General features: G+C 41.6%; 1 protein-coding gene across 1 annotated transcript in view; it reads right to left on the bottom strand.

Moving 5' to 3' along the window:
• The window catches only part of IL17RD (interleukin 17 receptor D), a 51,430-nt gene that overhangs the window by 7,800 nt on the left and 18,284 nt on the right, over positions 1 to 25,346 (bottom strand). Inside the window, exons 2-8 of the mRNA XM_072126887.1 lie at positions 8,940 to 8,994; positions 7,117 to 7,236; positions 4,009 to 4,127; positions 3,752 to 3,872; positions 1,766 to 1,810; positions 1,520 to 1,671; positions 390 to 455 (exon numbers count right to left, since the gene is read on the bottom strand). Coding sequence (XP_071982988.1) covers positions 390 to 455; positions 1,520 to 1,671; positions 1,766 to 1,810; positions 3,752 to 3,872; positions 4,009 to 4,127; positions 7,117 to 7,236; positions 8,940 to 8,994 — 678 coding nt within the window. The remainder of the gene's footprint in view (positions 1 to 389; positions 456 to 1,519; positions 1,672 to 1,765; positions 1,811 to 3,751; positions 3,873 to 4,008; positions 4,128 to 7,116; positions 7,237 to 8,939; positions 8,995 to 25,346) is intronic.

Below are 25,346 nucleotides of genomic sequence, written 5' to 3'. Positions count from 1 at the left end.
TTTAATACCTTATAAGTGATCTATAATGAAGACCAGTCACCCATCCGGGGAGTAAATGCTTGCACTGCCTTATTATAAACTGCCCTGTTGCTTTGTTATTCCTCCTGGCAACACTGGAATTCTTTGTAAGCTTGGTGTTACCATATTTTGCATTGAGAGACTGTGCAAGGACACTCCACTAGCTGGTAGCACCCAGTTGCAAATTTCTAGGAGTAACAACAGAGGAACAGACCCAAGATGAAAGAATAGACACTCCAATGGGGGATACAAGAATTTACTAAATCAGACATGGCAAGAATGGTAACATTCCTTAACAGTGACAAAAAGTAACAAAGTCCAATGCAGCAGCAGGAGCTGATGGACACAGTAAAAGTATGCAGACATATTACCTCGATGACATAATCCCCAGGAGACACGTTCTGGAGCAGACAGTTTGTGTAGTCTGTATTTTGAACCTAAAACAAAATCGATGACAATGTGTTACAGTTAATAGTAAGCGCAAAAGTATCTTATTTTCACCATTAATAGTATGAAACCACCCTGTCTATGATACAAGTTAACAGAGCAAGAAGGTGCCAGTGGTCCTAAAAACACAATCCAACTAAACGCTGCACTTCCAAAACCAACCAGTTCTCCAAAACTGAAATCATTGCAAGTTGTAGTTCAAACACGGCGCAGCTATACTTCAATCATGTTGTAACATACTAGCCACGATCAGGATAGAGCACACATTCTAAAATCATTAGCAAGCAACAAGTTAATTTCAGCTAAGCTGCAACGAGTCCTCGAAATGCATCAGTAACTCAGACAACGCATCCAAGATAGTCCGTCGATCACAGCCGATATTATAATACTGCCCATTCCTAATCATTTGCATGAGTGACGACCCAGATCCTGTTAATCAGAAGCTCAGTGACACTTTCTACTATTGACCAAGATCCTCCAAACCACAAAAGGAAGAGCAGAACACTCTGCTTACGCTCAACAAAATACAAGCAATAAAATACTTCACACTTTCTGCTCACAGACATAAACCTGGAGGGAATGGCGCTTGGTACTTTCAACGCCGTAATTCTGCCAAAGAAAGTATGGAATGCTCCTCATTCATGGAACCGGCCGTGGGCTGACGGAGGCTGCAAGTTTTATACGCTGCTGACGCAGATTGGAGTGCGTCCTAGCAATGCCTTAGAGCATTTAACTGTGCAAATAGCGTCAGCGTCCAACACACACAAGACAGCGATGATAACTCCGCCAGCAAAGAATCTCGGCAGGGAGCCCAGAACTTTGCTTCTCGTCAAGCAACATCCTTTCTGTCCAGTTAATCATCTCACAGCAGTAGGATGCAATAAGTAAACCCCGGATTAAAGGGGTACCCCACCCTATGTTATCAACTTCCGAATACGGCTCATCCTAGGAGCCATGCCGCAAGTCCATTACCAGTCTATATAGAGCACAGGAGACAATGACTAATGTAGCTGTACACATAGAAAAAAATAAATTGCATGTTGCAGAAATGTACCTGTCTGCAGATCTTCTGTTTAAAAGAAGCATCGTGTTTCATCCTGTAGTTGACGTAATAGGCGTTGAAACCGAAGTTATGGGGCGCGTGGTCAAAGGAGACCTGCATGTTCACACCTTGCTGGGTGACATTCACGTTCTTTGGCTTCCAATCTACGTGAAGAATGGGGAATATAATAATAAGTTCTTCTAGATCGTGAAGGGACATTTCCAAGGGAAATGGAGGCCAAACCCAAAGATTACTTACATGGTCTGCAGGTTAGATTGTCCGGTTGTAGTAAGGTTTCACATGCTGTAAAGAGAATCATAGGGTTAATATAGAAGATTATTCCAAATTTGAAGATCTTATTATTATAAGCGTGTTACAGCAAATTTGGTTCTCTTTCTAGAGCAGTGGTGGGGAACCTTTCAGAGACCGAGTGCCCAAACTACAACCGAAATCCACTTATTTACTGTGAAGTGCCAACATGAAATTTTAAGCAGTAACTTATTGTCACCAGTTAAAAGAAGGAGGGCAAATGTAGCTTCTCTCCAGGGTCTTTCTGTAAAGGAACAATGGTAACCTCCAAAGATAATGTAGTTCTTTCAAAACCTCACTTTTCCCGCAGTTCCAAACAGCCAACGAAGTGTCGAATAGCACTGAAAGCTGCATCTCTTAATTTGCCTGGGACTGCAGGAAGATTGGAAGAGTTTGGTGAACTCTGTCCTGGGGTGATGGCCTGAGTGCCCATAGAAAGAGCTCTTAGTGCCACCTCTGGCACCCGTGCCATAGGTTCGCCACCACTGGTCTAAAGTAACAGAATCCTTCGAGTGATTTAAAGTCTATTTTCACATTCTGTAATCCGGCAGATGCAACATTTAGTTTTCCAAAGGCAAACATTAGATCCCTAGTAGCCAAATTTGTCTCTTTGCGTTGCGTAGAACACAATTACTATACCGACATTTCGTTTTTGTGTTTGCAGATTCCTCATTTACAACTATGTATTCAGAAATAACCATTTGCCATCATTTGGATCACTCCTAAAAATGTCTGGATTAGGAATGGCAGTGTTATAGACAAGTCCTCTATATCCGGACTACAGTGTCTGGAGCTAGACAAATAGGCTATATATGGCTGTATACACGACTGTATGAGCTTTATTCCAGTAGTGAAATAGAATAAGGGATATTAGAAGATCAGAGCAGGGGTGGAGAAGTGGCCAAGTGCTTTCTCTTTTCCGTATGGAAAGATTGAGCCATCATATTTGGAATGCAGCCATGGAGAAGAATTCTGGCAATCTGCTTTCCAGCCTCATGCTCCAGGTCTATGGTGTGTGCTGCCAGACACCTGAACACTTTAGAGAGAAGAGAAATCTAAGAGAAGAATGTCTTCCGGTCTGCAGTGCCCTGCTCCATAAACTCGTTACCAGATCACCAATTACAGTGCATTAAAGGGGTGGCCTATTGGCTGTACTGAAGTTGCCCAAGGTAACCCCTGTAGGAGGAGCAATGACAACAATTTCCCATAAATATTCATAACTAGAGTTGGTTATTCCATATATCCAACTGCTATCCCATCTGACCATCCAAACACATGGTCACTGGTCTCCGCTAAGCATACATTTTCTTCTTTCGGATACTTAGAGGGTGAAACTTCTGCTAGTAAGCGCTCACCTCTTTTGAGAGCAAAAGTCAAAAAAGCCTGGTCATATTTTCACCCAAAATGTGTGATCAAGCAAGAGTTGGTCAGACAAAATTGGCAGACATGGCTAACATTTCTCTAATGTAGTTGACCAACTTCCCTCAAATAGTTTCCAGTGTAAAAATATTGATGACTCGTCATTAAAAACTAATTGGTGGAAGTCTGAGAATTAGAAGCTTCCCAAAAGATTCTTAGTGTAGTGGCAGTGTAAGGTTATTGCAGCCCAAATTTCTATGATTTGGCTGCAGGGAAAAAAAAAAAAAAAACTCGCTAGTAGTTAATGGATATATTCTTTCATTATTCACATTTTTAAGAATCCTTGGTAGAAGCCAAAGACCATTTAAATCTGAAAAAAAAAATATATTAAATACTGGTTATGAGAAGAGACGAAAGGCAACCTCAATTTACTTCCGTTGCAAAATGGAGCCTATATATTTCTGGAATGCTGCCACCTACTGTCAGGGCAGGGCACAATGCTTTATCTCGAATAGGGTATCAGACTTCTATACTGGCAAAAAGTAATATATTGCAATAACTAAAAACATAACTTACTCCGTGTTCTGAAGAAAAACGGATGGTAGTTGCTCTCATTCTTAATGGAGGGGAAGGGGACGATCTTGACAAAATAATCTGTTTCAAACTTTAGATTCATAAATGGCTGAGTCTCCATAACCTGTGCAGAGAGATTTGTCTGGTCAGAAGAAAACCCGAAATTAACACTTCTTATGACGACCAAAATATTATCTGTTCCTACGCTTACAAATCTCACATTCATATAAAAGAGGGAGGAAAGATTTGACATCACTTACAACTTTTTTAAAACTGGAATTCAGCTGCTTGGGGTCCTTGAGCACCATCTGCTGACACATTCGCCCCTCGGATTTCAGCTCCTCCAGAATAATGCGAAAACCTTTCAGATACTCTATGCCTGGAAAATACAACACACACTTTTTCCCCTTTTCCTTCAAACAAAAGCACCCCCCCCCCCTCTTTTTTTTCCCTTTTATTCAAAAAGTATAATACGGTTGCGGATGAGTTCACTGTCGATGACCAAACACAGAAGTGGCCAGGGTTGCAACTGTTTTATATCCCTGTGCTACAAAAAAAGAGAGACAAACCACAAATCTGGCAGAGGTTTTTATGATTTATAAATTTGGTTTACACTCTAGATTATAGAGATCGAGCCTCTCCCTGCACGATGAACAATGTCGGGGAAGCAGACAGTGTTAGGGGCAGGTCTGCGCTGCACTCAGGACGACGCTCCCAAGGTATAGATTGTCTTGTGTGTCTTGGACAACGCTCAACAATTTCAGTTTGGCTCTTCACCGCTGAACACTAAATGGATCTGCTATTTTCTTAGGAAAACCAAGAAAAGCTGTCCTGATACTCTGCTTATTCTGTTACCTCTCCGCGACAAACATAAATCGGAACCACTTTAAATACAAATGTTGCAATCAGAGTTCCCTTGAATTCCACCGCTCCTTATAAAGACTTTTTTTTTTGTTTTAAGGAAGTCTACCACCAGGATCAAGGATTGTACACAAAACACACACTTATATGCTGGTGTGTGCCCCCTCTTGCAGGATGGGCTCTACATTTAGCTCTTAATGCCTGGGTTTTTACAGAAAGTTTTTTTCAGGGCTCTGGGTTCCGTTGTCAGTTAATTATACACACCTCCCTTCCAAGTAATATTGGGCGGAAAGGGATGAGGCGGGCAGTTAAACTATAGAGCCCCTGAGGCTCATCTGCATAATTTTACAAGCTTTTTTTAATAACCAGGTTATAAAGGAGCTAAAAAGAAGAGCTGATGCAGCACACACCAGCATGTCATTGTGCTTCGTTTACAATCCTTGATCCTGGTGGAAGATTTCATTTAAGGGGTTGTATTATTGTCCACAGAAAGAAGGAGAGGGTCCAGCTTCTAGGACCCTAATTATTTCCTGAATAGGAGGCCGATTCTCAGTAATTAAATGGACCAGCAGGTTGAGCTTGTGTCCTGCTGCTCCAATAACTACTATTGAAGGCAGCTGTTGAAAATTGTAAGAAAAGCTGCAGTTGCATATGTCCCAACCCAACCGCACTCCATCCTTAGTGTAGGGGCTCTTGTATTTTAACGCTGAAAAAAAAATCCTTTAAATCCGGGTCAGGGATTACCCAGAAACTAAGACTATAGCAAGAGTAGCCAATGAGGCAGGAAACCAGCATGGTGCAGGGGGAATTTGGTGGTGACACCGACAGCCAGGGCTCTGCAAGAAGCCCCCCAGACTTTTGCCCACATCACCTGATAAATGCACACAGTTTACCTGTAAATGCTACACAACAAAAATGAAGATGAAAGGGCAGACAGCTTCCGCATTAAGGTAGCCAAGGAAAACAGCAATGTGTATTTTGGCAGGACACGCACAGTTTATGTCTCTCCAGTCTAAACCCTTATGCATCACTGCACAAGCCTAGCTTCTATTTTTCTAGTGTGGCCTCCAAAACTAAACTGTCCTTAAAGGACATCTACCACCAGGATGAAGGACTGTATGCAAATGAGCCTGAGGGGCTCCAGGCCCCCATTAACACCTATGGAGCCCCTCAGACTCATTTGCATACAGTCCTTCATCCTGGTGGTAGATGCCCTTTAAAGGGGACCACTTCAGCATTGTGATCACATTTCAAAAGTAAACTAAATGTGCATATTTTCAGAATTACAGGTCTGACCACTATAGAGAGAAGAGTTGTCTACTCGTTATTCCATTGTCATTCCCCCCCCCCCCAACTGCTGAGAACAGCAAACAACAAAAAATGCTTTAAAAAAGTCCCCTTGGCTTATACACGAGTCAATACTTGTAAAAAAAATAATTAAAACTACTGGCTGTATACCACTGGGGGGCAGGCTGTATACCACTGGGGGGCAGGCTGTATACCATAGGGGGCTGGCTGGCTATATACTTGGCTGGGTCTGTGACCAATGCATTTCCCACCCTCGGCTTACACTCGAGTCAATAGGTTTTCCCAGTTTTTGGTGGTAAAATTAGGGGTCTCGACTTATACTCGGGTCGGCTTATATTCGAGTATATACGGTAGGTTGACACAAGAAAACCCCTTCAAGCACAAATATGCAAATTGCCTTTACAATAAAACATTCAAAAAGTTGACATCTATTCCTAAATATCGGAAATATTCCAGCCAGTGAGGTTAACAATTTTCCTAATATTTTAATCCCATCCAATTTTCAAACACTAAACCTAATAAAACACAATATGAAACTAGTTTCCCCTCCTCATATTCCGAGTTTAACCCCTTTGCATGGCCACAAATTTATAATTTCCAGGAGAACGCATGTCACAAATATGATACACTACAGATTTTATATACACAGCATAAAACATCTTTCCTTCTGTTAGAAGTTACAGTACGAAACTCTACATAGTATCTTATGTAAAGAAACTATAAATTAAACTATAAATTTTTTGTACCGCAGTCATAACACTAAGCGCCCATATTTGGTTGTGGCTGGAATGTATCATTTGTATACATTATGGGGATTCATGTACAGTAATGTAGTGGTAATCAAGCATTAGCCAGACCCGATAACTCCTGGATTAGAATATATTCTAGATTTTTAGTTTCTCATACTGAATAGATTTATAGTATATGTTATACTCCGAGATGCCAGCCCGAACTAAAGAATGCAACTAAAAATTGGGATTTTGCTGTCATTTCATCACATTCTTTTACTTTGGGCCCTAGGAGACTGTTGGTTATGCATCAATTCTGTGGTGTGAACAAGCTCCAAATTCTCAAAATTTACTGTCAGATGCTGGATTAAAGGAATCATATGGTAATTTACATATAAAATGTAGTTTCTCAGTCCCATTTCACTAGAAGGATGATACACGGCACACATTTCACAGGTTTAAATGACCTACCTGTAGAACTGGGTGTCCACATGACAGATATGGCCACCTGGTCATTGCAGGAGAATTGACTGATGGTTATGTTCTGCATGTCGGCTATCAGGTGTTTCCCTCCAGAATTGATGGTGCAGTCTGATAGGAGAAATGGATAATAGTGAATACAAGATTGTATATACTTAACCAAGTCCGCCCCTGCATACTGGTGTGTGCCCCCCTATGGTGTGCCCTCCCACTACTTTTAGCTTCCTGGTTTTTACAAAAAATGCTTTTAAAATTATGCAAGTGAGCCTGAGGTGCTCCAGGCTCCATAGGTGTTAATGGAACTTGGCGCCCCTCAGGCTCATTTGCATAATTTTTAAAGTCTTTTTTAAAAATAATGGCATACAAAACTTAAAGAAGAACAGATGCTGCCAACATGTTAGTGCACTTGGTTTACAATCCTTCATCCTGGTGGTAGATGTCATTTAAGGTTTTAAAACATAGATAAACAATGTCTCCCGTTGCACTTTACTCGGTAAATTTCCTTCTATTTAAAGGTTTTATAGATAGGATGTGACAAAAAAAGAACAAATGTGAAACTGTAGATTTTACCATAATAAATCATTAAAAAAAAAACATGAACTGAACTGTTAAAAATGTCAACATGCCATTATATATGTTTGCGCACTGCGGTGTACAGTCCAGTCAATAGCAAGGAGCTCCACCTTTACCACAGCTGCTCACACATGAGATTTCTGATGACACATGTTCTGCAGGATGAATCACATTAGTTTTGGTCTTTCACGATCATTTTGCTGCTTGTCGGAAATTTTGTAGTCCAACATTGCAACTCATTACCTCATCGACAATAAATAGTGGATCGCTTAAAGTGGTTCTCCAGCAATATACAAGTTAGCCCCTATCCGCAGGGTAGGGGACCAACTTGCCAATTGGTGGGGGTCTCAGTGATAGGACCCCCTGGATCCTGAGAACAGGGGTCCGTTACACCCCCATTGTAGCCTGAGATAGAGATCAGCCAGCCGCTCATGCGCCGGCTACTCTCTTCGTCTCTAGGTCGCTGTTGGAGATTGCCAAATGCCATACTGAGCAATATCCATCAGCGCCCTAGAGATGGATAGAGCAGCCGGCAGATGCGTGACTGACTGCTCTCCGTCTCGGGCTATGACGAGGGTCGTGATCTGTGGGGGTAGCATCATGGATATCCCTACTGATCAACAAGTTAGCCCCTATACTGTGTATAGGGGCTAACTTGTAAGTCACAGGAGAACCCCTTTAAAAGGGAACATGTCACCAGTTTTTACCACCAAACTACTAGCAAGGTATGAAATTCCCTGGAATTCACTCTTATGTGAAATATCACCCTTTTACCTCCAAATCCATTTGGAAATAAGCAGAGTAGAATAATCTTTTGCCACAGACAAATCAATTTTAGCGGTTGGAGGGGCAGTGGTTTAGAGGATTCAAAACCTGTGAGTGTCTACTTAAAGGGGTATTACAGCCAAAAGAATGTATCGGATAAGCACAGTTCTGGTCCAGCAATGCCACAGATTTTGATGGAGCAGTGGTCATGAATATGCCCTTACACTTCATTAAAAACTTAATCATGAACTCCTCCTAACCATGGCCTTGAAGATGGGAACAAAGGGGCCAGCACGATGCCCCATAATGCTAATAAAGGTGAGCCTAGTGACACAGCGGAAGGACCCTTATTACCCAATTTGAAGTGGCTGTTATCCTTGCTGACCTTGGAAGAGAGGTTACATTCTTCGAGAACACCCATTATGTTTCTATTATTAAAAATCCACATTTATAGGGAACACCTATGTTAAACTTACTGTCGTATCGGAATGTGACATTGGGTTGTCCATTGTTCTTATTCACAGAAGCCCCCTATGGATTAAAAAAAAAAAAGAAAATATTAGAGAACGCAAAGATTTAAACTAAATGAGTAATGGAACCATATACAGTATACACTCATACATGAAGGGTTGTTCTAGAACGCTGCAAAGTCAACGGCTATCAAAAGTGCATCCTCTATATCAGTGATGGCGAACCTTTCAGCGGCCAAGTGCCCAAACTGCAACCCAAAACCCCCCTTATTTACTGCGAGGTGCCAACCAAAAATTAAAGCAGTAACTTATTGCTCCCTCTTCTTCAAAAACTTTCGATCATATTGGCCTCCTGAGGACAAGATGGAAAATTTGCATCATTTTAGCTTCTTGTCAGTGTCCCTCTGTACACAGAAATTTGGGGCCAGCAGGTGGTCTTCCAAAGATAATTCGGTCCTGTCTACTCATTCTCCCTCTTGGTACATACCCAAGTAGCGAAGTAAGTGTCACTTTAAATATTTGACTGAAAGCAGCATCTTTTAAGTTGCTTGGAACTGCAGGAAGATTCTTTGAATCCTGTCTGGAGTGCTGGGGTGATGGCCCAGGTGCCCACAGAAAGGGCTCTGAGTGCCGCCTCTGGCACCTGTGCCATAGGTTCACTCCATATCAAATACTAGGGAAGCACACACGTTATGGATAAAAGTTATCAAGTCCCTCCAGACTCATAGGGCAAAACAGTTGCAAAGTGGATTTATGAGTTTATATTTAATCAAATCTAAAGGGGGATAACATCTCGTGACACAAGAGTTAGACTTTTGCTATAAAAGACCTATGTCTCCGCCATTTCAAAAGAATTTTGCCTGAGTATAATGAGATTTATTAATCCATTATAACCCCCTACGCTCCTCCCCTGCAGCTACTTTACAAAGTGTTACATACCTTAACCTATATCACAGATTTTGCCATTTTCTGCGGCGTCATTCAGACACTCCAAGTACACGACCCCCGTAATGTTTTAGTGCCTCATTAGTACATATGCCAGCTTCATTTGTCAGTCACAGACTTCAGAGGGGCCCGCGCCCATTAAAAAGCCATAATTAAAACAGACTGGAAAACCTTTAACCAACATGGGGCCATCACATCACCTAGCCATAAACGTATATGAAACACGTTTATAAAATGAGAAAATCATAATGACGCTCATTAGGCTAAAAACTTATTAAAAGGTCATTTTGAAAGAAAAAGTTTTGATGCCTTATACAAAGTTTGTCAAAGAAACTGCGATCCAACATAAAGCAAATAAGAGCCGCAGAGAGGACGTCTTTGTTCTCCACGAGTATTATGTATACAGAGATGTTACAAGCCATCATTTATATGCAGGCTAAAACACATAAACCAACAAAGGATCTCGCTGCCACCTTTATTTAGGGGATCTGTAGGAGAGTATGTGCCTGGGGCGATATTAGTGCGGAGCCATCTGTTTCACCATATAACAGGAACTTCCTCTAGTGCACAATCATTAACACTAAAGTAGCCGTCTAGGAGCGTCCTCACATTTATGGAGATCTGCACACAGCTGCCTCAGGTGTTCCGGTGTCAGAACCATGCCTGGGTCTGCAATACAAAGGGGTGTTCTGGTTTTTCGAGAACACATTTCAATAGGCTTCGCATGTTGGAAATCTATGAACTGAGTCAATTTCACATGAGGCAGATTCAAAGGCTGAGCTTGAAGGCAGTAGCTTGAGAAGAATCATTGCAGGGGCTTGGAAAAGAAGCTGTAGTGATAGTCAACACCTTCTTCCTCCTCTTGTATTCCCAGGCAGCTGAGGAGGAGCCACCTTAACTGGATTTCTTTGATTCTGTCTGGCAAATTCTGTGCTGGGGGGGGGGGGGGGTCACAGCCTAAGTGCCCAAAGAGAGGACTAAGAGTGCCACCCCTGGCACCCGTGCCATAGGTTCGCACCAATGCCATAGGCCGTGAATAGTGGCAGAGCACATGCCCGACCTACCGATTTATTCTATTGGGGACCGTGATCTGTGAAAATCCAGCAACTGGGGGTAGGAAATAACTTGACTGTACAACCCCTTTAAATACTGGAGACATGCCCTTAAATTAAAGGGGGAATCTAAAGACCACTTTGCCCCCTCTCCTCCATAAAAGGGTCTGCACGATGTTCCAGTTACAGCAAATCGAACTGAGCTGGATGTAGTATCAGGCACAGCCACTAGTCTGATGAAGCCATGCTTCTATGCAATCTGCCTTCCAGTCAGGCATTGGGTTCCCCTTGCGGCTCTTAATTAGAGGATTGGTTTCTGGAAGACATCTCACATTCGGTAAGACAACTAGTCTCAACACTACGTATAGTAATAAAGTACTATAATAAATACACAGATTGTTCCAATATCAAGAGTTTAGAATATCTACTTTGGGGCCAACAGTTCAGACTCAATATTGTTTTTTTTTCACTATTCAAGTCAAAATCACATTGTATTTATAAAAAGAAAGAAAAAAAATATATATATTAATTCAGTTAAAGAATGCAGCTGCAGTATTACCAAGCTTTGAGCCACTCAATCCCTGGACTGAATGATTATAAACACATAGATACCCAATTGATAAAGCCCCATTCAGTAGCCAGGCCTATCAAATGACTACAACGTTGTAGGAGATCATCATCTAAACATCCCTGGACCAAGCTGTTAACAGGCCGACAGAGGGAAAGGAGACAGATTACCATGCTTTCTATGTCAAATTCTTGACTATATACATACACATATAGTAATAGAATATACAAGTTTACTTCAAAGTGACAAAGAAAAGTGCAGTCTCCTAGTGAATGAATGCAGGGGTTGCACAAAAGTGACCGACTTCACCATTTATTTAGGGGTTCAGGGGTCCCCCATTCTTGTAATCAGTTGGACCTCTCGGATCAGCAAGTCCCTCTCAATGCTGTAAAAAGGAGACAACTTCAAAATGACCAGAATAGCCCTTAAAATAAAGCACGGGTACGGTCTGTCATTTGACGTACATTTCATGGAGTCTGCTTTAATCCACAGGCAGAAGCATGCATGTAGCTGCAGACTTGTTTGGCACTGCAGCTTGAGCCCATTCGACTTTATGGCTTTTGTGCACAAACAAGTTCTCAAAATCCTAAGGAATACAATATGCCCGAGACGAGTCAAGCTTTGAAGCTGTAGAGCGAGAGCCATTCAGATGCCCACGTCTTCGGCTCTGTAGTACCTAGAAAGATGCTTTTAGGAGGCATATTAAAAATACAAAATACCTTTCAGATCACATTAGGCTTGTGGCTACGAAACCAGAGATTCAGGCATCTAAAATGACATAGTTGGAAGTTCGAGATGCAGAAAATAAAAAAAGGCTGCATCTCTGGTTCTGTAACTCACAGAACCACAAGCCCGGTGCAAGAAAAGATGGCTCTTACATGACATCACATTTATAGGTACTACAAAACCGTGAATAGGGGCGTCTAAAGTGACACCACCTGTAGCCTCTAAACTTGACTCTTCTCTGCTTCTTTTACAGGTCAATGGGTGAGATCCCACATAAGGAGGAAATTCTATCCCCCAACCCGAGGAGACTAGTAGTCTGTTAACAGGTTCCCTTTAAGCAAATGACTTCCTCATCTCTGCTGTATGTATAAACACAATACAAAAGTAATTGTTCTAATAATTTCCATTCACTGTCATGCTAGTATGAGGCACAATGATAACAGTCAGTGACTTGCGTACTTGTGTACTTATGATAAGTAGCACCGTCTTAGCGTGTTAGCACATTTGCGTGACAAGGTGGTTTCGTGAGGGGGGGGGGGGGGCACTAATTTAACCACCTCAGGTCTAGACTGGCCCCACATCCTGGAATCCATGACCTGCCCCACATTCCCTTCCAGCATGGAAAGAGTTAGAAATTCCATGGCTGCCCAAGATGAGAGATGTCTGAACAAACACGCGTGCGTTCATCCCATGTGCGTGCAAAGGAAACCATCGGCACAACATACAGATGTTATCACGGGTCTCCGCCGCACAATGCACTACACAGGTGTAGGGAACAAGGGCCACTGCACGGGGAGGAACTTCAAAAGACAAAACCTACTCTGACATCTCTGTGCGTGCCACCGGGGTAAGCACTTGTCTCGCTTTAAGTCACATTTAAAAGAGGCTTAGGTTGTATAAAGCAATAACCTTAAGAGCAGCAGAGAAAGAAAAATGTGGTTGACAGGAGGAGACAGAGTCTTCATACCTATAATGTAACCTGAGAAATCTTCAGGTTACCAGCAGATCAATGGTTAACGGGCCTATTCTGACCTCATCAGAATATTCCTTTTCATATAATATGGGGAAGACCAGAAGGCAGATTTAGGGTATTTTATGGTGCAAGGGGTCGGGCAGTGGAGAACTCCCCTCTATTTGGGAAAAACACATGATAGGAGATAAGCATTTGATTCTGGGGTTCGGACCACTCGGAGTCATCACAATTACTAGAATGGGGGTCTGCGAGTGTCTCACGTACAACCAAGCGGTAGTGTACGTGCTCAGCCACTGGTCCAACACGTTCACCTATAACAATCATTCATGGCAGAGATCACTGTAGTCCCACATGTGATTTAGCCAAGTGGTATATTATAGGCGTACAGACACCCTAAATAAGGTGCACCTCCGCACATTCTGGCCCAAACACCTGATTCTTTTTAATCTTTTATATTCTCTAGAAGAATAAATGATCCTCTTCAAGTGGTTTTTCATAATCCATCCCTGATGTGTCCGGTTCTTTACGTCAGCTATTGTCTGTCTCTGATTGAGGAACTTCTGGTCTTCATTTCCTCTGTAGGACTATAGATCATACATGGTCATCAGGTGTTCCATGATCTTTAGACAAGACATGGTGTGATAGTTCATGGGCTCGTGTATACAGCATCAATGTGTACCTCGTATCACTTATACAGCATCGACATGTACCTTGTATCCCTTAATGTGGCTATTAACGTAGACAAATATCAGCCAAACCTAAGGATTTTGGTGGGACCAGTTGACCATCTAGCATTGGTTTCAATCCCAATGGCTGTGGTCAGAAACTCTGAATATCAGCAAGCTCAGCTGGGCCAAGTGTGCATGTGTATGGAAAAAAGTCAGGAGGAATAGCTGGTGGCCACGTGAAAGTTGATCCCATTTCAAATATATGAGCATGTCCAAAGCACATTCCCCCTTATGGCAAGTTGACAAAGCATCATATAACTTAGTTTAAAAAATTGAGTGGATTTCAGGAGAAGCGAACCAACCAACTCAAATCTTGTTTTGCATCATCTTTAATGAGATTAGCTGAGACACATTATATGAGACATCAAGCAGGGAAGATAGGTTGGCGATTCAGCACATGGCGCTATTGTGCGCAGTATCGTGGTCGCACTAACAATCTGACTGGATTTCTTTTTCTATTCTCTTTCATGTACATAAAGGATCTGCCTGCTATCTCGCCTAACAATGGTCTCAAAGCCCCTCCAGCTTTATTGCCCAATAAATAGCTTTTGGTCTCCCCACCATTCAACACCTGCCACAACACCTCAAGTGTTTCACAAAGTTTACACAAAGTTCAAAGGCAGTTTACAAGCCATGGGGAAGTGGCGCTTCACTGGACGCAGCATCACACTCTGATGTTACCAGATGGATTTATTATGACATCTAAAACCTGGGAGTGTTGCAGGCTCTAACATAGCACCTTAGGGCCATGTCCAGACACAACATGGTTGTACTTTTATTTTTTACTTTGCCACGGGCCTTCCTCCCTCATTACACATACAGAGCCCATACCTGGTATTTCCTGCTGGATAACCCCCAGGAGCCTAAAAGGTATATTGTTATGTACCCAACATTTTAATTAATACTTTAAAAGTTTAATATTTAAATTAAAAATACTAATATTCATTCCACTTTCAGTAAATAATTGATTTTTTTTTTGTGTAATGAAAAGTTATACAATTTTATCAAACAATTTTTCATTTCATACTTTCTGTATCAATTTCTCACAATTTTCTAGATCTCTGCTTCTAGTCATTCCACAGGAAGCTTCATAGTTTACCTTCTGTGGATAAAAACTGGTCCCTGGTCATGTGATGTCACACAGGTGCACAGTCGTTATATACCTGTTCATGTGATGCCACACAGGTGCACAGCTCGTTATATATCCCTGGTCATGTGATGCCACACAGGTGCACAGCTCGTTATATATCCCTGGTCATGTGAGGTCACACAGGCGCACACAGCTCATTATATCCTTGGGAATGTGATGTCACACAGGAGTCATGCGCCTGTGTAACATCACATGACCAGGGATATATAACGAGCTGTGCACCTGTGTGACATCACATGACCAGGGATATATAACGGGCCGTGCACCTGTGTGACATCACATGACCAGGGATATATAACGAGCCATGCACCTGTGTGACATCACATGACCAGGGATATATAACGGGCCGTGCACCTGTGTGACATCACATGACCAGGGATATATAACGAGCCGTGCACCTGTGTGACATCACATGACCAGGGATATATAACGGGCCGTGCACCTGTGTGACATCACATGACCAGGGATATATAACGAGCCGTGCACCTGTGTGACATCACATGACCAGGGATATATAACGAGCCGTGCACCTGTGTAACATCACATGACCAGGGATATATAACGGGCCGTGCACCTGTGTGACATCACATGACCAGGGATATATAACGAGCCGTGCACCTGTGTAACATCACATGACCAGGGATATATAACGAGCCGTGCACCTGTGTGACATCACATGACCAGGGACTATATCTTATCCACAGGAAGTGAACAATGAAGCCTCCTATAGAATGACAGCATCAACAGATCTAGAAAGCTGAGGAATTGATACAGAAAGTATATTGAAAAATTGTATAACTTTTCATTACACAAAACAAATATCAAATTATTTGATGAAAGTGGACAACCCCTTTAATTTTATTGTAATGCAGGGGATATAATGCTCTATTCTTAGTTGTAAATGATGGGTTTGAATTTCAAATAAAGCCATGCTTTACATCTATCACGCAGCAGACGAGGAAGCAGCCTGTACAATAGTAGGTGCGGCTGCAACTTGGGGGGGCTTCGCTATGACTACTGGCGATAGGCGCTGTGACTACTGGCTACAGGGGAGATCGCTGTGACTAATATTACGATTGATAACAGTAGCAAAATTACAGTTATGAAGTAGAAACAAAAATAATTTCATGGTTCCTCAAAATGAGGAACTGTAGTAAAGGGTCGCTGCATTAGGAAGGTTGAGAACCACCTACTAAATCCTCTGTAGAGAGGGAGGTAGCCATTTACATCTGAGGACATCATTTTGGGCCCAATATTTTAATTAGTTGCAGTTAGAATAAGCTTAGAAAAGTTTCCAAGAAGAGGAAACCCCAGGGAGCATGGCAACCATTCAGCTGCTTGCGCCATAGTTTCCCATGGATGTTTTGGTGTACAAGTAAAAAAAAAGTCAGAGAGGAGCCGAAGGCTATCCGCGGTAATCTGTCAGCCACATGAAGCCTGATTAATACATGTCTGGGTTTAAACTTCTCAAAGAACATTACAAGCCAAACTGCTGTGATGATCCTCGAGTACAGTCATCTGGTTAAGCTCTCCAACAAATAAAAATTCCACAATTTCTTAAGCTAAATGTGTCCCATTTCTGGTACAGGTGGAGAAATAGAGGCCCATATTTATACGAACCGCATTTTTGGATTTATCAATGCTGAAATAATTACTAATGACGTGTAATCATCTTTTTTCTACAAATCCTTGAACATATAATACACATGGATGTCGTGGGTCATGAGAAAGCAGAACTAGGGACTTCCTGTAATGCCCTATTCTGTTGGTTACCAGTTGATGGAGGGAAACGCTCACTCTTATGGTGTAGGGGAGCGTGGATACATCCACTACTCCAATCACCAATATGGTTATGATGGATGGGGCATGCAGACCGTAATGACACCAATTGCTTGAGTTAGCAGGACACAGGTCTTCCCGGGAAGTCAAAAAACAAAGAGGCCCAAAACAAACTTTAACAGGGCAAGTTTAATATGGATATTACACTAAACATTAACCGGTTATGTTTAAGTGGCAAACCACTTTAATTCAAAGTTGGGTACTTGCTTCAGAGATACTACTGTTGTCCTAAAAAGGATCAACGGTGTAGTTTTGGCACTGGGCACACATCTAGCAAGGCTCAATGCTGAGGCTCTTTAATTTTTAAATCCCAGACAGCAAGGCAGTGGCAGTGGAATATTGTTTGTAACTTCTAAACTGTCCCCCATTGGAACTCAATTACGGTACTTTGTCATGGGACTGCTGCATTTCCTCCTTAAAAAAAAAAAAAATACATACATAAATATCTTACATTAGCAGTGGGGTCCAGGCCCGGGGAGTCCTGTAGCCTGACAGATGCCAATTTGCACCTCGGCCTGTGGGAAAATTGGTTCATGACACCATGAAGTACAATGCCTGATGGGTTCACTAGACACTCTAGTAGGCATGTGGACAGGGGTCATCGTGAAGTAACCCATTCCATCAAATTAGACAAATTTCTAGATAAACATAATTAAAATATTGTTCTTTATCCACCTGACCTAGCCCGAAATTCTCAGCAGAAGTCAGACTTAGATTTCTAAACAACAGATAGCGTAACAAATTTCCCTTCCTGTCTGCAGATTCCAAGGATCCATGAGCACAAGAGAATGAGCCCTGACTTATAGGAGTCAGTGACCCGGATCGGAAACATAAGACCACACGCCTTAAACTTTGGAAGTAAGCACACAGGGAGGCCGAGGTTTCCCTTCTGCATTACAGAGGCACAGGACAGATTTAGCTTCTAGCCAAAAATGAAAATCCCCTGTCTAGATTGAAAATACATAAAAACAGATTACTTTTAAATACTAGAGTCTATCCTGCCATATTGTGCTATTCTCTACCAGATGTAAGAAACCAAAAAATGAGCCAATTTTTCAGCAATGAAAACTTATTTAGACTTTTTCCTGTGCTCATTTCTTTTACAGAAATTGAAAACCACGGTCTGTAGTAGGACAAGCTTGCATTTTAGTGCACAGTGCAGTAACCCGGCGTTGGTCATACAGAGTGTCATACAATGGAGATGCCAACACTGTAAGGCAATAATCTCCAACAAACGACTTCCATCTACAACCTTGCAACTGAGGCAAGGTACTATCCCTGCCAAAAAGCACATGCATTTAGATCTGAACGGTTGCATTTGGCAAGAAGCAACACATGTTTTGCCGTCACTCCCTATATAGACAACTTTACAGTACTTTAAGATAACATTGTTTAAAGGGGTTTTTCATTTTATTGAAATAAGTAAAACAGTCCAGCCCTCTTAAAAAGATAAATCCTCCATCACTTTCCTGGTGCGGAGCCTAACAGTAAAATATCCAGCGCTAGTGAAGAACATCCAAACTTATTTATGGAGAACAATGGGCCATGTAGAAACTGCCATAGGATCTTTGAGGTCCAGCAGGGTGGCCTTCATTCATGGTCTAAAGCCTATGGCAGATTCTATACAACCTGTAGTGACATCCCCAGAAGATAAGATGGGCAGCCTTGTCAGTAAAATATCTGGGAGGCAAGCACATTTTGTTTAATTTTATTTCCATGGCAAACCCCTTTAAACAACTTAACTTCCATATTATATCAGCTCTATCCCATATTTGTAGTTTTGTTTAGAACATTCAAAATTAATATCACTTTTTTTACTTTTTTTTTTTAAAGATATTTGCAACGAGCATAAAATCAGGAAGCAACTTTGATATGGAATGTAAACTAATCAGGGAGCAGCAGGGAAGTCGGGCATCAGTAATTGTTGCATAATAATTACAGCAGATAGGAAGCAGCTAAGCCCCGAAGCAGTGCGGAGCAGCAGGAATACTCTGCAGACATGTGGGATCCATTAAAAGGCATGTGTTTTCCATCTCATAACTCCTCCCATTAGGAAGCTTTAGACATCGGATTTGTCTGAGCTTCCTTTTCCCCCCCATAGTTAAATGTTCAATAAATTGATCAATGTTTTTTGTAATCTACCGCACCAAAAATGAGGCTGTTTTGATGCAGCTTTTGGAAGCCCAACCATAGACAATCCATAGTATATTAGATTTTCCTAAAATACATTTTTGAGTAAATTTTTTTCATTATATGAAATGGCTCTATTTCCTATAGACCTTTTCCTCTCCCCCATCCACAGGGATATGATCAAAGAGCTCCTATGGGCAATGCTGTTCCCATGCAAAGACCCAACAAAGAACCAGCATTATCAGCAAACAAGGGTCATACAAAAAGGGTGAAAGATGAAACAAAAGTTGTCTCCTTCTATCCTGTGTAGCAAAACATAGCACTGTATGTAATGAAAGGGTTTAGCCTGATCTTTGCTATTGGGGCCCCCTCTGTGACTACGGACGTGCTCCAAATTTCTAATGTGCTCCGTGTTAAAATTCAGTTTCCGAGCACCATCACGGGATGATTGTTGTTTCTTCAGTCCATGAATGAGGCATAAAGGTTACCGGCCAGAAGCTCATTGGTTTTCTCCAGTCCTGCTTTAGTAAGCATTTCATTTTATCTTAAGAAAGTAAACAGTATTACAATGCCCATTCATGGTTATACGAAGAGATATGCAGAAACCCAGGCTTCCTGCAGAGACAGATTCTAAGTAGGTTTTACTCAATGAATGTGACAAAGATCCCCTATTTATAATGGATCTACATAGATTTGTAGTTTAAAAGCTATATTTTACATTTTTAAGTTACAAAAAAAGTGAAGGGCAAAAAAATAAATACATAAACTGGTCCATAATTAAAGGAAATCTACCAACAAAATCAAGCATGATAAACAAGGGACCCCTACTCAGATACAAGCACCATGACTGTGGTAATCTTATTAGGTTTCTTATGCATGGCCTGCTTGCTTCTAAAATTAACTTTTAAAATGATGCTAGTGAGCCTGAAGGACTACCCTAGCCCCTCTGTGATCTAGACCATTACACTCTCTTACCCTCAGCACAAATGAGATCAAAGTGGGATAAGGGTAGACCATCTGGCTCATTAGCATAATTTTGGAAGTAATCATTAAAAAGATAAGTATCACCAGTGTCCGGGTGCATGGATCTATGAGTAGGTGCCCCTGGCTTGTCATGATAGATTTTGATGGTAGTTTTCCGTTAATTGGGGGTAGTGGGTTTAACACAGGTTACGGCTAACAACCAACCTCAAGAGCAGTCATTTTTCTTCAAGAGGGTATAACCATTGGAAAACTTGATCACCGGTCCAGATGGGAGTTCAACCTCCGAGACCTCTATCATTAGAAGAGACATTATAATTCTCCATCCACACAATTCCCAATATAGAACAATATAAAAAAAAAGTCTGTACCCAGTGGCTGGACTGCCACTGATCCACCGATGTTTGATGGGTTGTAGTGCGGAATTTAAATCCCCCTCAATTGGAAAAACAGGGCAGCTTCTTGTATCCAATCTATAGAACTTGACTTGGAACCATTTGTAAATTTAGTCTTTAGGCAGAATCAAACAAAATGCCCATGACAGAGCTTTTTGTGACCAGGAAGAAAGGACATTAAATGACCGTCATTGCGTCCAATTTGCATCTGTATGGCATCCTTTTAGCATTGGTGCATTTTTAGCCTACAAGTTGTTTCAGAAGTGTATATTAACAATTATCGGATTTTCAGCGATGGCAATCAAGTGTCTTTATTTTAATCATTGGCCCATTGACTTCTATTGGGTCTACAAATGGCTCAGTAAAAGTGGTTCAGACTAGGGCTACATTCACACGAATGTGAGAGGAGGAGGGAATGAGCGCTGTAACGCAGGGAAAGATAGGACATGCCCAATCTTTTCCCCGGGTACGGAACGGTACAATGCCGCACGTGTGCAGCACCGTACCGCTCCATACGGCTCAGTGCCCCCATTGCCGGCCTAGGGGGGACGTATATACACAACGGCAGAATATATATCCCCCAACGGTTGTGTAAATGTGGCCTAAGACAGGTCTTATTTTTAATGGAATGGACACAAGGTAAAAACAGACCTGTTCACTGATCAACTAAAACCATTTTCATTAAATTTAGTAAAGCTATGTGCTGTCTGTCTTCACTGTCAGTGGCACGATCTCCGGGTGTACCGGTTTAGACTCCATATTTCATCCGTCCCTTTCACAGTGTTTGCTGAGGTTATCCATGCACATGTCTAGCATGAAATTTATCTTCAATTCATTGAACCAAAACTGAAAAGAAAAAAAACCCAAAAAACCCAGAGCCCAAACCAACAGATGAGGCGGCAGTGAATAAAACACAAAATCCAAAATGAAATCCTCATGAGCTCATCCACTTTGCAGACTGCACGCGCTAAGTAAGTTAATTGTGTATAGACGGCCTCTTATGGTCTGCTTTATGATGTATACATTCTACAGAATTACATCAAGCCAAGCCTCAGATCTCTGTTATGAACATATTAAACAGGCCTTTCTGGGACCAATTTCACTCGGAAATCCAATCCAGCTGAGAAGAGATCTGTATCTCCATCCTACAAAGTGTTTTTCAGGTACCTGCATCTGTTTTAATAGACAACAGGACTCGACTGTTCTGAAGGGAATTATATTCTTGTCAAACTACATTCATTCTTGACCAATCTCCTCCTCCCCCTCGGTTAAATGAACAAAACAGGTATTGTGACAGGAACAGCCAATACTTTGTCCAAATGTGCATTCACTCATTGAAGAGCCCATATAAAAAAAAAAGAGGGCAGTGGTGTTGGGTTGCCATATTACACCATGGCTAATAATCATCTAAATCTGCAACACTATGTAATACCGTAAACCTGCCATAAATATTCCATGGTCTGTGGTTCAATAGCTCATAAATCTAACTAATCCAAGCTCAGCACAGATACGAGGCCTGCGGCGGAGATGGGCAACGTAAAATGGCTCTGGATGGATGAAGTCAAATCTCTCCAACAACATCTGCTTCAGGATGAACCATCAGGCTCCGTATACAACACCAGATCCTCCCGTCATGATACAGCGGGATAAATGATACTCCAGTGACCAGGCCAGAAGCCTCGTTTCCTGAATATGTTTAGCAGAGTTTTCATTATGGTGAGAACAAAGGGCTGTCTGTGTGTAGTGACTCTGGCTGATACCCTGTAACACGGGACACGGATTCCAAGACAAATCCAAGATTTGCAACAAGTGAAAGGCTTCCATCCATACAAATGATTAGGTGCTGCTGCTTGGAACGACAAAGACCTTTCCGAGTTTATCCGTCAGGTTTTTATATAACAATGTTAACAAGTTCTACACTTTTAAAAAATATATAATAGGTTTTTGGCTATTGGAAATGGTGTCAGATGATCCATAATACTTCCACTGGAAGAGTCCGATTGTTAACGGACATTGTTTTCATGGTGACAGACCTCAGGCTGATAGAACAAAAAAAAATTACATAAAACAGCGTAAATTTTGTTTTAATTTTACCCATGTCAACCCAGTAAATTTTACCACTTTAACACAAAGTGGTCTGTTGTACCCCAAATAAATGGAGTGACATGAGCGACGCAGCTCCATTCTCCACCGATCAGCAAGTTAGCCCATATTTTGACTGGACAAGCACTGCAGACATCTCATGTGGCAGGTTATCTCCCATGACAGAAAAAGATTGAGTTTATTGAAATCCAACTTGGAGAATACTCCTTTTATTCTTCTAAACCCCCATAAGTATTACATATTTGGCAAATCAAGACAATGGGTTTGGCCAACACTTGCCTTGTATCTATAGGCACCATGGGGGAAATTTATTAAGAACAATAATTATTTTATTTACAGCGCACACAGATTCTGCAGGGATACACAGAGCTTGCCAAATCAGTCCCTGTTCCCGATGGGGCTCACAATCTAATCAACCAACAAGTAGGTGTTAGAGTGTGGAAGAAAACCCACGCAAACACAGAGAGAACATACAAACTCTTTACAAATGTTGACCTGGATGGGACTTGAAGCCAGGACCCCGGCGCTGCAAGACTGTAGTGCTAACCACTGAGCCATCATTATTAAAACTCCGCCCCTTCGGCATCGGTAGAGGCTGGGCTACACAGGACACAATTCTACATCATGCCCAGGGCCTTCAGCTTGAATGGTCACAGGCTATAAACGAGTAAAGGGGGGAATAATCACAATGCCTGGCGGTATGCAAGGCATTGTAATTATTTCAGGGCTTGTTCTAAAGAAATCTGGCGTACAAGCCCTGATAAATATCCCCCCGTGTTTTTGCAGGCTCATAATACAGAATCTAAGGGACTGGGATACCAAAGCAATCAGATTTAGAATCAAAACAGAGCCAAATAGATCAATCCGGATAATTGTTGCAGTTCAAATCTGCCACTTTTTATAAAATCCTAAAATAAAAGAGAACCTACTATGAAATACTCATAGAATACATAATACAAGTCTATTTCTCTTCACCACATTTTATTCAGGAATCATTCAATTTCTGGGATGAACGCACACTTGTAGCCGAATTTACCTTCTTCCGCCAAGGTTACACCCTATGGATCTCTCACATTATAAAATACTTAAAGGGGGGGGGGGGAGTAGCCGGTTGAAAATACCCATTTTCCTGAGGATTTGTTATAAGTACGCTTGAAAGCGAGCCAAAACAAAGGATTGCGTGATACATCTCCACTCAGATGCTAACTCGTAATTACTGTTTTTGTGCAACTAAAAGGTCCTCAAAAGACGTGGAACTCGTCTGTTAAACGCAGCATCAAACACGGGTGAAGTCAGAACATGCTGAGAGATGCAGGTTGTGATGTGGTCGTACCGGGTTATCATAAGCCAAAGCCGTCTTCCTGGCATGCACGGCTTATCCAAACACTGAAAGGAATTATGAGGATTCCTAAAATTGTGCGAACAAGGAACTGAAAGCAATTATACATCCACCTTAAGGCGCTGCAGGGGTCTATGTCTCAGGTCTAACTTTTCTTCTTGTGCTACTGTAAATTCTGTGGCCGTCTTTAATCCTTCATGTTAAAACTACTTTTTATTGCAGGGATGATACAAAGGACAATAACTTTGTGTCACTTCATTTGCTAGATGTAGCTTTTGATGAGATACCCTGTCAATGGGACGTTGGTAAAGCCATGATTGGGGGTCAGCAGGCATGACTTTTGCAGGAAGAGGCTCCCCCCTCTCGACTCCATGCATTCACTGGAGTATAACATACAAAGTTTATCTTTTTGCAAGAGACTGAACCTGCTAAAAAGTAGTTGTAAGATTCAGCCATGCTAGTGGTGGTGGTTTTGGGCATTTATTTTTTAAATATCTAAGCCAAAATGAATTATTAGGAATTAAAAAAAGGAGAATGCCATGTTTACACAAATGAAAATTAAAGATAAAAAAACAAAAGTATCCATTTTGTCAAGTATGGATAAGGTAGAATTTGATATTAAAGGAATTTCCAATTTGCTCGTTAATATGTAAAACATATCACAATATCCTCTAACAATCCATACTTTTGATCACTGGGGTAATGTCTTGCCAAGCTCGCATTGGCTGCACTAAAACTCTACATTTCTGCAGACTACGTCTGAAGGCATTAACCTGATTAACTCTTCCTTTTACAGTAGCCGAAAAAGATTGATCTTGCAATTGTTCTACTTCCTAGTAAAAATAAAGTGCTAACATTCACTTGTACTAAATCGGAGACTAGACACTCCAGGTCCGTCAAAACTATGGGAAAAAAACCCTTATTAATTATCTTCCTATCTGTACGGACTTAGCTGAAATAGGATACTTCTGCCCCTTCTCCGGCGATCAGAATTGGAAATATTCCCTCTCTCAGTGGCTTGCCAGTTTCGGCTCCCAGAGTGATACAGCAGATGTCATCCAGTACAATAAATTCCTTTATTAGACATAAATTTGAGACGCCTTCTGGGGGTTGAAGCGTTTGGTTTCATGCTGAAAAAATGTAATGGTATCTACAGATCGTCAACGCACAGTCCAGGCCAGGGGTCTTTGATCGCAGGAGGAAGAAAAAATTTAAGCTTTACCCAAAATATTTACCAGCCATGGCACTTTAAAAGGGATCCCCACCTGAGGACAGAGGCATATCTATCTACGCCATCCGAAATAGGACGCTAATCTTAGGAAGGGCTTGTAAGAGGAGCTTCTGGTATCATTCATACCTATGTTAATGTGTGTGGGGTGAGGGTCTCAGAACTTGAGCTTTATGTCATGATGAAGGGGACAGATTTTTTTCCCCGGCGACTGACCTTTTATGGGAAACAATAGTGTGCTTTCTCGTGCACAAAA

This window comes from Engystomops pustulosus, chromosome 10 (genome assembly GCF_040894005.1).
Source record: "Engystomops pustulosus chromosome 10, aEngPut4.maternal, whole genome shotgun sequence".
Classification (NCBI taxonomy): domain Eukaryota; kingdom Metazoa; phylum Chordata; class Amphibia; order Anura; family Leptodactylidae; genus Engystomops; species Engystomops pustulosus.
This window is presented reverse-complemented; position numbering and strand designations above follow the sequence as displayed.